This window comes from Nuphar pumila, chromosome 14 (assembly GCF_984573655.1).
Source record: "Nuphar pumila chromosome 14, dmNupPumi1.hap1.1, whole genome shotgun sequence".
Taxonomy (NCBI): domain Eukaryota; kingdom Viridiplantae; phylum Streptophyta; class Magnoliopsida; order Nymphaeales; family Nymphaeaceae; genus Nuphar; species Nuphar pumila.
The window spans coordinates 18398217-18412766 of NC_143262.1; the positions used below are offsets into that span (position 1 = coordinate 18398217).

The 14550-nt window shown below is 35.0% G+C and overlaps 1 protein-coding gene across 2 annotated transcripts in view; it reads right to left on the reverse strand.

Moving 5' to 3' along the window:
• Nucleotides 1-14550, reverse strand: part of LOC149816543 (E3 ubiquitin-protein ligase BRE1-like 2) — a 76146-nt gene that overhangs the window by 40639 nt on the left and 20957 nt on the right. For both annotated transcript variants that reach the window (XM_089988169.1, XM_089988168.1), the window contains exon 13: nt 5736-5930. In XM_089988169.1, coding sequence (XP_089844295.1) covers nt 5736-5930 — 195 coding nt within the window. The remainder of the gene's footprint in view (nt 1-5735; nt 5931-14550) is intronic.

Here is a 14550-nt window from a genome sequence, read left to right on the forward strand (position 1 = left end):
TAAGACCTCTTGGCTTTTAGATTCGGGTGCTTCATTTCACATGACCCCAAGTTTTAGTTCTTTTTCTGAATACTCAAAAAATCTCTCTCCATCTTTTGTTTCAACCACGGACGGAACACCTCTTCAAGTAAAAAGAATAGAAAAATTTGAAAAATAAGGGTTCTTTATTTCAAAAATTAGATTTATACCCAAATTAAACTTAAATTTGCTTTTTGTTTCTCAACTCTCGGATCATGAGTGTGATATAAAGTTTTCATCTAACAAATGTTGGATACAGAATCGTCGGTCCGGGAGATTGATTGAGGAAGGCTCTAGGAAGGGTGATTTATACTATGTTGATTCCCTTCAAATTTCAAAGAACCCGTTTTGTAAAAGTGATTTCACTTGTAACGACTGTATTTTTGGGAAAATGAAAAAATTGCCTTTTTGTCAAAAATCTATGTTTACAACAAGACCTTTTGAAATTATTCATTCGGATGTATGAGGACCGACACTCATCCTATCAAAAGGAGGCCTTGCATATTATGTTATTTTTGTTGACGACTACACGAGATATTGTTGGATTTATTTTCTTAAACACAAATATGAAGTTTTCTCGATTTTTAAAACCTATCATATGATGATTAAAAATCAATTTAATGGGAATCTAAAATTTTTTAGAATTGACTCTGGTGAAGAATATCTTTCAAGTGAATTCAAAAATTATCTTGAAAATCATGGTATTCTTCACCAAAGATTTTGTCCGAAAACCCTATACAAAATGGATTAGCCGAAAGAAAGCATAGACATATAATAGAGACAACTTGAACATTAATTGTTTCTCAAAACATCCCAAAAGGTTTCTGGGCTGAAGCGGCTTTAGCATCTGTCTATCTGATAAATCGGGTACCTTCTAAAAACTTGAGCAATATCTCGCCTTTTGAAAAATTGTATACCAAAGAACCTGACTATAGTCGGTTGAGAATTTTTGGTTGTAAATGCTTCGTTCTTACTGACAAGAACGACAAGCTTTCACCAAAAGTCATTGCCTGCGTTTTTCTTGGATATTCCGAAACCCAAAAAGGGTTTCGTTGTTATGATATTAATTGTGACAAGCGATATGTTTGCAGAAATGTGAATTTTCTGAAAAATGTTAATGGTTTTGAAAGAGTGAACCTTTTGAAGAAAACATGGATTACTCTTTTTTATTTGAAATGTTAGCACATGATGATGATAGTGATGACAATTTCATTCATAATGACGTCAAGGATAAAGAAGATGACTCTTCCCGTCCACCTATCTCTCAACATAGAAATGAAGAAGCATTGAGAGATCCTATAACATATACCTATAGAGATAAAAACAGTTTTAGGAGTGCAATTGAAAGATTCAGTGAACCTAGTGGGTCAATTTCAACAAATTATGAAAACCTACGAAGAACTAAGAGAAGTAGAAAGATGCCTTCTAGGTTTATTTCATATGATTTGTTTACTCTTAAACATAGAGTATGCCTTGGCGTCATTCATTCCTATATAAAACCCAGAAACTTCGAAAAAGCCAAAAAGAATGATGAATGGCTGAAAGCAATGGAATGTGAGCTTTCAGCTCTCAACAGAGCAAAGGCTTGAGAGTTCCAAGATCTTCCTAAGGGTAAGAAAGCAATAGAGTGTAGATGGATATTTAAGGTAAAAACTAAGAGCGATAGATCTCTTGAGAAATATAAGGCTCGATTAGTTGCAAAAGGATATAGTAAAAAATACAGAATTGATTATGAAGAAACTTTTGACCCTGTGTCCCGAATGGTCACTGTCTGATATCTCATTATCGTTGCCTCAATCAACAAATGGAACATCTATCAAATGGATGTTAAAAACGCCTTCCTTAATGGTAATCTGAATGAAGAGGTATATATGGATGCTCCACCAAGAATATATACTCCCAAAAGGAAAGTGCTTCGTCTTCGAAAAGCACTTTATGGTTTAAAATAAGCCCCCAAAACTTGGTATGATAGATTTAACTCCGTAATGTTAGAAAATGGTTTTTCTTCCTATTTCACTGACACTGCCTTATTTGTTAGAAAAAACAATGCAGGGATTGTCATTCTGCTCTTATATGTGGATGATATGCTTATAACCGGAAGTAATTCTAAAAGGGTTAAAAGCATAAAATCAATTTTGAATGATAGGTTTGAAATGTCTGATTTGGGATTTCTAACTTATTTTTTGGGTATTGAAGTAGCATACTCTCATAGAGGGTATTTTTTATCTCAAACTAAGCTTGCCTCTGAGATTATTGACAGGTCAGGTATTACGGATGATAAGGTTTGTGAAACTCCTGTTATAGTAAGAGCCAAAATGAAGATTGATGATGGTATTCCTCTCTCTGATCCCACCCCATACAAACAACTTGTGGGATCTTTGATGTATCTTAGTATTACTAGACCAGATATCTCTCATGCAATTCATACTGCAAGTCAGTTCCAACATGCACTAACATCAGTTCACATGAGTGTCAGCTTGCGGATTGTGAGATACATAAAGGGCACACTAAACAAGAGAGTATTCTTATCATCTTCTTCTGAATTAAAATTAATTGCTTATATTGACTCTGACCGGGGAGGTGACACAAATAACCGTCACTCCACCACTGGTTTTTGTGTGTTTTTAGGAGACTCGTTGATTTCATGGAAATGTAAGAAGCAGCAAAAAATGTCTTTATCCTCAACAAAAGTTGAATATCGTGCCATGACGACTACTACCATGAAAATTGTATGGATTCATCAACTATTAGAAGACATGGGGATCTCAATAGAAGGGCCCACCAAGCTATGTTGTGATAACAAGAGTGCAATATACATTGCCAAAAATCATACTTTTCATGAGCGGACTAAACACATTTAGATGGACTGTCACTATGTTTGAGAAGTGTAACTGAAAAGAGTTATAGATCTTCCATATGTAACTTCAGAATATCAGTTGGCAGATTTCTTCACCAAAGCCTTGTGTGCTTCGCGATTCTATTTCCTCCTTGGCAAACTTTCGGTCATCTTGCCCTAAGTTTGAGGGGGGGTGTTAAATTGTAATTCATAAGACAATGTATTAGCTGTAGGGGTATTTTAGTTATTTCTATATTTTACGCATATTCATGTTTTTTAATATGATTGTAATTCCTCCTTTTTATTTTTTCTTATTTTTGTTTTTTTATGTAATATTTTTGTACGGCTGATTCCCAACGTCTCTAATAAGAACCGTTGGGAATAGCCCAACGACTCTTTAAGTATGCTTATAAATAAGGGCTATGTGAGCCCATTGTAAGAAGGTATTACAGGAAGGAGTTGTCTCCTTAAGCTTATAAACATCGTGCATTTATTGCACTTCTTTTGTAGTGTAAAGCTTATAAACACTGCATTTATTTTGTGTCTTGAGTATTTGAAGTATCAAGTTATTTGAAAACTTGATTGTTTGCAAGGATTCTTCACAATGTTATAAACTTGATTGTTGAAAGCTTATAAAGCTTATAAACTTGATTGTTGAATTGAAAGCAATGTTAACAGTAGTCACGAAGAAAAGATGAAAATTCTTCAGCAGTACCAGTGCAAAGGTGTAGCTCTCGTGACAGGTACTAGTGGTAGCCAACACTGTACTCCCCTTCCCCAAAGAAAAAAAAAGATGAAAGGAATTGGCTCAGGAGAGCAGAGAGTTTATGGGTCCAGGGAAAAGAATCGGCAGTTATTTCCTGGCTAAATGACCCCACGTGCCCAACCTAGCATACGTTTTACTAATGGCTTCAAGGCATATCATTGAGAAGGTGGACATTAACAGCACAGAGTCTGCTTATAAGATGCTCTTATCATTTTCGAGAGAAAAATGTTGAAGTCATTTTAGAGGTAAAAGTAAAAAAATTGTGTATTTTTAGAAAGTCATTGAAAGTCGCACCATTATGGGAAATGGATGGATGGACATTAGACAATGTAACTTGATAAACTTTTTGGTCACAAGCCCTGAGTGAGTGATGTTTTTGAAGTTTATTAACATGTTGGAATGAGGACAAAGTGTCGGTTGTCATATTTTTAGAGGTGATAAAAGCATTTCAAGGTTGCAAGAAGACTAGTTCAAAATTAATATAAAGGTTTTCTCTGGTGCCCATGTGCAGTGCACTACATGGATTTTATGGTTGAAGACGCTAGAGAGGAGCTTTATTATCGTGTTAAGGGAGAAATATGCAGAGAGAAAAGAAGGATGAGGAGGATGAGGAGGCAGAGAAGAAGAGGTGAGGAAGAAATGAAGCAGCAAGTCATTCTGTCAAGGCAGTACATCTGCCTGGAGCATGAGCATACTCGGTCCCATATGCCATTGATTCTGATCTAGTGGGCACGAGTAACCATTATCACTTCAACAAGGTGTCTACTTTTCTTATGTGGCTAAGAGAAGACAAAAAAAAGAACATAAAAGTCATTTCACCTTTTCCAAGAAAGTTGAAAAACAGTATCCACACAATTATCTGAATTCACTTCACAAATTGCAGGTGAGTCCGTGTACATACCATAGTCACCTGTATCGTTAAAGGTAATTTCTCGGAGAAATTTTCAAAAGTTGATAAATCTCGAGAAAATCTTGGGAGTTATATTTATTATATGTTATATTTATTAGTTTCTTTATTTATTTATATTATGTAATCAGTTTCTTAGTTACTTTTATTAATCAGTTTCAGTTTCTTAGTTACTTTTATATGTTATATTTATTAGTTTCTTTATTTATTTACTTTTTATTAGTTTCTTTACTTTTTATATGTTAATCTCATATATTTTAACTTGTATAGGTTAATCTCATACTTTTTAGTACTTATTTGATATTTTCTATTGCTTATTGGTTGTTGCTTTATAGGACATTATATTTTTCAATTATATAATTAGTTTTCCAGTTATGTAATCAGTTTCTTAGTTACTTTTATATGTTAATCTCATATTTCTTAGTACTTATTTGAGATTTTCTATTTCTTATTGGTTGTTACTTCATCAATAAAGAAATTTTTTATTTATTTGCATTTTTATATTTTTTTTATAGTTTTTTTAAAGTTTTCAAAAAGAAATTTGAGGCTTATGCTTTACGCCTCGCCTCAAATTTTGGTGGAACGCCTCGCTACGCCTCAACGCTTTTCACGACACTGCTTGGGAGTTTAAAAAATTGAAAAAATATAAATAACAACAAAAAAGCTAAGAAAACAATAAGTTTTGCATTATTTTTCTTTCAAAAATATAAAGAAACATGTTTTAAAGGTTTTAAATTTAAAATATAAAATAAAAAAATAGGAAATGCAAACTTAAAATAAAAAATAAAAAATAAAAAATAAAAAATAAAAAATAAAAATAAAAGAATTTTTCTAAAATATATTGTGATATTTTGTTTCTGGTGATATTTTGAAAATATTGTGATATATTCCCAATATTATCGGCTACCTTGAAATATCCGATAATATCGCGATATTTTCAAAATATCGGAAATATTAGTGACAGTGGTACATACAAATATTGTGGACGTTTGTTTTTAATATTAACATAGAAGCAAAAGAAGGGTAGGGTGTCCACGGAGAAATCCTTTAAATCTCAATGAAGGAACCATAAAAACATAACTAGCAATGTGTATGATATGCAGCACAAAATTAATGGAAGATCATAAAATAATAATAATGTCAGGCTTCAGGTGGATGAACTATAGTGCATCATATAGGCATCAAGTAAACAAGAAAAGAAATATAACCTCTGTAAAACATCCAATTTGTCCCTTAGATCAGATATTTCAACTTCAGCTGCAGTAAGCCTTTGTTGACATGCAGCTTCAGCCTCATTAGCTGCTCTTACTCGCAACTCCAGGCCGTGTTCATCTAAAGCAGATTTCAACATCTCAGCTTGCATACAAGCTCTACGTTCTGATTCTTTGATCTCCATCACATCCCTGTAGTAACAAAACAAAAGTCTGATCAGCAAAAGCCTGATCATTTTTTAACAAACCAATTCAACACTGCCCCTCAGATATGAAATTGATCCTTATACATGCAAGAAATCAAATGAAAATGGAACCACAAGACTGTTCATTGGATGGGTGGAAGAACATTCATATTTTTATCACAAAAGCGTTGGCTAACAAGAAAATGCGAAAACAAGAACAATCCCAAAAGGATTATCAAAATTTCCCTCCAGTTTATGTTACATGGGCATTGACATGGCCGTCAGTGTTGAAGATGAGAATACAGTGTTGGACATGTTGAGTCGTAGAAACTAGAAACATAAATATAAAAAGAAGAAAAAAGCTTAAGAAACTAGATATGTAAACCTAAACAATGCAATGCATTAACATGTCAATGTTTCCTACTATAATTCCATTACATAATTCTTTTATTGATAATTAAGATTCATATGAAATATGGACAAATATACAGAAAACAAAACAATATGGTTGGTATTCTAGATAAAAAAAATAAACAAATAACAACAATATGCATGCTCAAATAATTAAAGGAGAAAAACAATTGTTCTTTTAGATAGTCCTCAAAAACCAAAGGATCCCAAGTCAGTCTCATCCAATGTTATGCTTGTCATCACAAGCATGTTGACGCATCAACCAATGATTTATCCCCAAGGGTATCTCAATACTTAAATGGTCACTCTTGTATTTGGGATTCTTTCTAGATACCAGCCAAAGATTGAAATTCCGGAAAGTTTTGGTAAGCACATGCCATAAATCTAGATCACACACATCAAGGTAAGGGAAGTGACGGGAAAAAAGTGTGTGGGACGGGGAGTAAATGAAAGAATATTATGCCTATGGAGCCCTACAAGTCCGACAATTAAGTGCACAGAGATGCCTTTTTCAATGAGAAAGCTGGAGGATGAGGGCCCCCTCCAAGTGAGGCAGAGATATTTAAGTGTCATACACATGAAAGAAAGTGTCCAATACTCACTGTGCCCAACATGAAGCATCAAAGCTTGGCATTGTGTTTGACATGGAGTATCCAAATTTGACAGTGTTACACATACTCGACACCATGTATAACAAATGATGTTTCCATAATCAACATTCTCTTTGACACTCTATGGCTTAAAAGATGTGCATCAAAGGCCACATCCAGATGTCTTAGTTTAGATATTAGTGTCCATCCATCTTAATACTGATGCATTAGGGACCTAGAAGTGTCTAGGAGACTGCTAAAATTGCAACATGGATACATCCAAGAATGTTAAAGTGAAGCATAAATGCATCCGAGAATGTCAGAAGTGAAAACTTGTTGGATGGCTGGAAGACCTGGCAATTCACGCAGTGGAAAATAAAAAAGAACAAGTAGAATTCCATTAGAGAGAAATTCAAAGTGAAAAAAGGAATGTGGTATCCTTAACAGTCTGGCTGCAGACCATGACCATAAATTATGATGGGAAATTATGATGATCGGTTGGCAATAGTAGCATGTTATAAAGCTTAAAGAACCAAAATACGTGACACAGGAATGTTCAGGCTACAGGTTGTAATAATTAATGCTTGTACGAGCTGAACAATTAGACAACTTACAACAGTGTTTAATGATCATAACAATAATAATGAAACAGAAACGTAGATGAACCAGTGCTTAGTTAAAGCAAAAAAATCTAGCCTATCATCATCCAATTTTATCTGATCATTGCAGTTAGCAGCTTAAGCAAGCCATAGATCATGTACTAACAGATTGTATTATGGTAGCAGTTCAGTAAGCTTCACATTGACAAGCTATAAATACAGCTTCTCATTCATTACCCCTACGCAAAAGGTCTTTCTACTAGAATACATGCTAGGCTCTGAATGTTTCTATTCCAGGGTTATTGGAAGCACGCTTCCCTGAAACATGTTTCGGAAGCGCAAAATGCAGTGCTTCCGAAATGCACGGGAAAGCGTTACATTTTTTGGGAATCATGCTTTCCCATATAAGGGAAGTGTGATTCCCTTTGCAAAGGAAACATGGTTCCTTATTTTGGGAACCACATTTCTAGTCACAAGAGAATTGCGTTCCCTTACATTAGGAATGTGATCCCCTAAAAAGGGAATCTCGTTTCCTAATTTTTGGAACCGTGTTTCCCATAGTGCGGGAATCAAAACTCACTTTAAGTTTGCGTTTTGACATCATTAAATTTACCTTTTGAGCCCAAAAAAAGGGAAAACGGTTAAAATTCAAACAAATTTTGAAGGACAAAAAGGTCATTTGGCTTGTAAATCCATAACCCCATATAAAAACCAAAAGGCACAGATTTAGGGATTGAACAGTATGAGATTTTCCAGCAACATTAAGGCGACGTGAGAAGCAACATTCTGGTGACGTGCAGACATGTCCTCTCTCTCTCTCTCTCTCTCTCTCTCTCTCTCTCTCTCTCTCTCTCTCTCTCTCTCTCTCAGCTTCTTCTTCTTCTTCTTCCCTGCCCTGATGCCCTGCATTTTTCTTCTTCTTCTCTGCCCTGCTGGCCTGCACATCTTCTTCCCTTGCTTTGCTTTCTTTTTTTTCTGTTATGTTCTGTTGATTCTACATTTTTTTCCTGTTTTTCACTTGTTTAGCAAATGTATCTGTTGCCCATTTTTTCTGGTTTTGTAACTTGTTTTGCTCTCTCTTTCTCTCTTGGTTCCATTTTTTGTTGTAAACAAAAGAGAGAACTAGAAAACAAAGGAGCAGAGGGGTTCATTATTAAATGTCTACAATAGGATGCATTTTTTAAATGATTGCACTTGCATATATGATTCAGTTTTGAGATTAATAGATCAGCTTGAATGTTATGTACTCATGCTTTATTTTGTCCATGATAACATAAATTTTATAAATTGGTTAATTAAGAAAAATATAATTACATTTTCGCTTCATGTTTGATTCCTATTTGCTTCCCACTTGATTCTCTCTTTGTTTCCCCTTTCGAATCATTTTTAGCTTCTGGTTTGATCCCTAGGTTGCTTTCAGTTTGATTCTCTTGCCGCTTCTAATACAATTCTTCATTCGCTTCTAAGTCGTTTTGCGCTTCCCACTTCCTAATTTTTTTTAGAAGTGCCGCACTTCCCGCTCCTACTTCTCGACCGGCAACCTTGTTCTATTCTATTTTTCAATCCTCATGAAGACACCAAAGAACTAGAAAGTAATCTTATTCATACTAATGCAAGAGTATTCTATTTCATATACCATCCATGCAAGTCTATTCCAATTTGAAAAGCAATAATAGAAATGCACTTATTTCTTTCTGCTCCAAGATTCAGTTGATAGGGTAACTAGACATATTCAAGCAAAGAGTAGTGCACAATAGCAACTTCAAAGTCGAGACTATGACACCTCATTTCTCAAGTTGATATGAAAATTTTAGTACGTTAAATCAACCATCACTTACAGAATCGTGATGGGCCTTCGCAGAGAAGGTACAATAACAAATAGGTTATACTGGTGAGAGTATGCTATAAGGTCAAGGACCAATCTTGAACTATGAATAGCATATGGCCATCTTGCCCAAGGGTTTGAAAGAGGTACCAACAAGTGGAGGATCAATGTAATGTGCAATGGCAACAAAATAAAAAGGAATGCAGAAAAGAGGTTTGGCTCACAGAGTGACTTTGGGCTAATAAGCACATGCATAAACCATCTTAACATGTATAACACCAAGCAAGTTTGGGCTAATAAGCACATGACTTTGGGCCTATGTCACATAGGTGTGGGTGTGGATACAGGTGCAGATGTGGCACTTTAAAAAAACTTGGGTGCGGGGAGGCTATATATATTTTAACAGTTTTAAGTTAACACTACATGTATGTGTGTGCATTATGTATTTATATATATAATATAGATAAAACTGGACTCGGTTAGGGTTAACTGAATCTACTTTTGGACAGAAATGGACCTCAGTGTGGTTGACTTCACCAGACACAAAGGAAGCCGTGTCCAAGTGTTGCACCCACATGGGTGCGGGTGCGGGTGCGGGTGCGACACGGGTACATGGGTGCAGGTGCGACACGGTGCATTGTTAGAAGAGTCTGTGTTACATAGCGTTGGGCTAATAAGCTGCAAACAAGCTGTCCTACTAGACTGAATCAAATAGGAATTTAGTCTACGAACACCAAGCAAGTTTCTATATGTGCTTGGAAATAGGATGACCTTTGATACAAGCTATAAATGTAAAACAAACACCAGGCCTAATTTACAGTCTGTGGCTCATCAGCCCCATATAGCAGACATGTTAGGAAAAGACAAGCCCCATATTACACATACGGAATAAGATTGGGCCAGAGCCATTACGTAAATGTGCTTAATGTTTGCCACAACCATCCCAATGGACCAAATATTTGTTATGAGCAGAAACCAAGGACCAGGACCACTAGCCCAACAGCCCTGTGCATCCTCATCTGCACACGATGTTCCATAGATACAAGAGATCACAGTTCTAACCAGTAGCAAAAAGCATATTAGCCACAAGCCAACAATCCCATACCAAATTTCTCAGCTTCTTTATTGCTACTTGCATAATAATAGCTGCAGTTAATCAAGTACAAAAGCAGAAAGATTTTTAAGAATAAAAAATCTGTCAGCAGAAAAGACACTAAGGTACAGGACATCAGCCAACCTACCAATGATCAGCACCAGAAAACACCGAAACACTAGTTCATCATAGAGTATCCATTCTTTCTTCTACGTCTTTGATAGCCAAAAGTGTGTTTATTACATAACCATTGTAGCCTACCCTGCTTCTTTCCCTTTGAAACATATATAACATTAGAGATGCACAAGGTTGTCAAACACTCCAATATCTTCCCATTCACTGTGACATGAAATACCAATGCTGTCCTCAAATCCTCACGATGCTTGCAGAAAATAGGAAAATTTAAATGTTGTAAGCACTCATAATCTCATATGACGGCAAGTGCCCTCCACTACCATAACATACCACTGACTGCAAGGCTTGACCATTTCAAAACCTCAACAAGATGTCAGGTAGAAACCAAATAAAAAAAACTATCCCTCAGAAGAAGACAAACTAGACCCCCAATTAAAGCCCCTGTCTCCACCAATTGCATCTTTACTAACCTTTATAAGGCCATTTTAAAAGGTCAGCCCATCCAATTCAAGCCAATGGATCACAATCTATTTTGAAACACATTCCTCATCCCTCAAAACAACAGAAACAATGGAAAAACAAACACCTTAATCCTATAAATACCTCAAGTATTTTGATCTTTAAAGCCAAAAGGTTTTGATATTACTTGACCACGCTTAGCATTGATGGCATCATGATACAAAAAACTACATTTTTCATAAAGGCAAATGCCTTTATCTCAATTGCAATAATAAAATGGGCTCAAAACGAAATAACAGCTGAGAAATGTTAGACATCAATTCTTGAATTATTCTCAAAATATACAGCCCTTGTCTTCATATCCACAACCAAAGATCCTCAACATAAGAATGATAAAAGTTTAGAAAATTATTAAGGTCCTCAGTAAAGATACTTAGTGATAAAAGGTTAATGGGAAACTTTGGTGTATTGAGAACAGAATAGAGTGAGAAACAAAGAGTTAAAAAGACTCATATGACACATTTTTTGGGAGCTTTAGAAACTCTAAACGACTTTCTAGTGGACACTTGGTCCCGTCCTTTAATATATTTTTCAAGAGCACATAGTTTCTCTAAATTACCTCATCTAGAGTATTGAATACAATTTGGATGATCACTAAATGATTCTGTGTTTGTCGTATCATGTTGCTCTTCTTGACTCTCATCTATATCACTTTCAGCAATTTTTGGAACTAAGTCCAACAGAAATGAATATTCATCTATTTCCTTAGAGTTCTCACTTTCAAAAGAACTTTCTTTTTCTAGGAAGGACACATTCCTTGATACATACAATTTTTTGGTTTTGAAATCAAAACATCTATAGCATTTTTTATGACTTGCATATCCTAAAAAAGGCACACGAAATAACACGAGGAGAGAGTTTGTCATTTTTGTCGAAAAAAACAAAACATTTGCACCCAAAAACTCTTAACCTAGAGTAATCTGGGATTTGTTTAAAAAGTTTTTCAACAAGTGAAATATTGTTTAATAAAGAAGATGACATTAAAATTGCACTTAAAGTTGCTTCAGCCCAAAAAATCTTCGAAACTTGATGTGTGATAAGAAAAGTTCTTGTAGTTTCAATAATATGTCTATGTTTTCTTTCTGCTAAACCGTTTTGTTGTGGGGTATAAGGACATGATTTTTTATGTGTAATACCATATAGATTCAAATAATCTTTAAATTCTTTTGACAAAAATTCTCTTCTTTAATCAGTGCAAAAAATTGAAATATCATTCCTAAATTGATTTTTAACTAGATTATGAAATATTTGAAAGTGTGAGAAAACTTCAGATTTATGTTTGAGAAAATAGATCCAAGTATGTCGTGTATAATCATCTACAAAAATTACATAGTACATAAAAGCCACTTTTTGAAATAACAAGTGTGGGACCCCATACATCTGAATGTATTAACTCAAGTGGATGTGAAGAGACAAAGGTTCTTTCCTGAAAGAGTAATCTTTTTATTTTTCCAAGAATACATTTTTCACATGTAAAAGTTTCAAAATTACAAAAAAAAAAACATCTTTGAAAAAAATTGAAGCTTGGATACACTAGGATGTCCAAGTCTCTTGTGCCATACATCTAAGTCAACTTTTTGAAAGTTACAACACAATGTCTTCTTGGGTATTTCCAAAAAATTCATGTAGTACAAGTCTTTTTCTCTATGACTTTCCCTAATCAGCTCCCCTGACTGGTGATCCTGCACTCGACATCCACGAGAGAAGAAGAAAACATTACATCCATGGTCAGACAATTGTGAGACAGATAAAAGATTTAGGTTGAGCTTAGGAATATATCTAACTTGTGGAATGCAAAATCTTTTTGAGTTTCGAAAACCTTTTTCAAAATTCTCTACTCCTTTGATTTCAAGGGATGTTCCATCAGTAGTAAAAACATTTGATCCATTTGAGTTATAGCATTCGGATAACATATCAATGTTTAGTGTCATATGAAAAGAAGCATCGGAATCAAGGAGCCAAAGAGATTTACAAGGGTCGGAGATGACAACGGAAGATATGGCGGCTCCAGTGGATGAAGATGCTCCTTTGAGTAGAGGTTGAAGTGCTTCCACCAATTGTGTTAAGGACATGCTTCCGATGGATGATTCACTTGATTCTTGAGGAGGTTCGACAGAAGCAACCTTCTTTTCATATGGTTTCTTCAACTTCAGACAATAAGCTTTTACATGTCCCGATTCTCGACAAGAGTAACAAATTATTTACGCTTTTAAACTCATTTTCATTTCTCTTATCATTTGTCCTCCCATAATTTGGAGGTTTGTATGTACGAACATAGTTTGCCGGTCTAGATACAGCTAGAACCGAGTTATCATCACTCTTGATGATTCTATTCTTGAGCCCATTTTCCTCCATGCTTAATTCATCTATTGTGTCTTCTATTGAGGGAACCTTCCCTCGATAAAGAAGAATGGACTTGGTAGATTCAAATTCCGATCTTAGTCCATTAACAAATTGAAAAAAGTGCTCCACATTTATTTGATTTTGGCGGAGTTCTATGTCTTGTGGGCAATGCCACTTTGGTTCAAGAAGAGCAAACTTTTTTCATAATTCGGACAAGCTATTGTAGTATTCTCTAATATTTTTTCCCTTTGAACCATATTTCGAACTTGGTTTTGTAAATTGCACACATGTGTAATATCTTTAAGAGAATACATTCTCTTAAGATAGTCTCATGCATCATTGGCATGTTCAAATTTTGCGAGACTTGAACATTTTTTGATATTTATGCTACTTATGAGCCAAGACATAATCTTGGTGTATCACATTCTCCATTCTTTTCACTTTTTCTCATAAGTGGTAATGGCTTTAGTTTTTTCAACCTGCGTAAGAGGTATTTCTTTCTCTTTCAACCTTTGTAAGAATTAGCTTAGGTTCCAAATCGATCTCATCCACTAATCCCTACAACCCTTTCCTCATATAAGGTGCTTCGTAATTGAAGCTCATGTAACATAGTTTGTATTGTTGAGTTTAATGGGTTTAATGGTGACATTATCATTGTCATCCATTTTACAAGGTTTGGATAAGAAAATGTCAAAAAAATGAAAGAAGAGTAGGGGAAAGGAAGAAAAGAGAGAATATTTACTCCACCACGGATAGTGGGTACGAGCGCTCCTCCAAGCTTTTGCACGATCACAACTTCACATATACTTGAAAAGAATGTCACTTTTCTTTTCAAACGTTGAAAGGCATGCTTCCTAATGTACCGATAAGAATAACTTGGTCACTACCGAGCTCTAATACCAGGTAAGAAGATGAGACCCACAATCAAATCTTCAAATGATACAAAAAATCTCTCACAAGAACCACGAAGGTTCATAAGCAATACACTCTCGCAAGAACCACGAGGGTTCATACAAATATACCCAAAAAAGGGTATGCAAAGCAATGGAAAAAAATAATCTTTATTTCAATGGGAAAATACCCACACAAAAGCTATCTTACAAGAGGGGAAT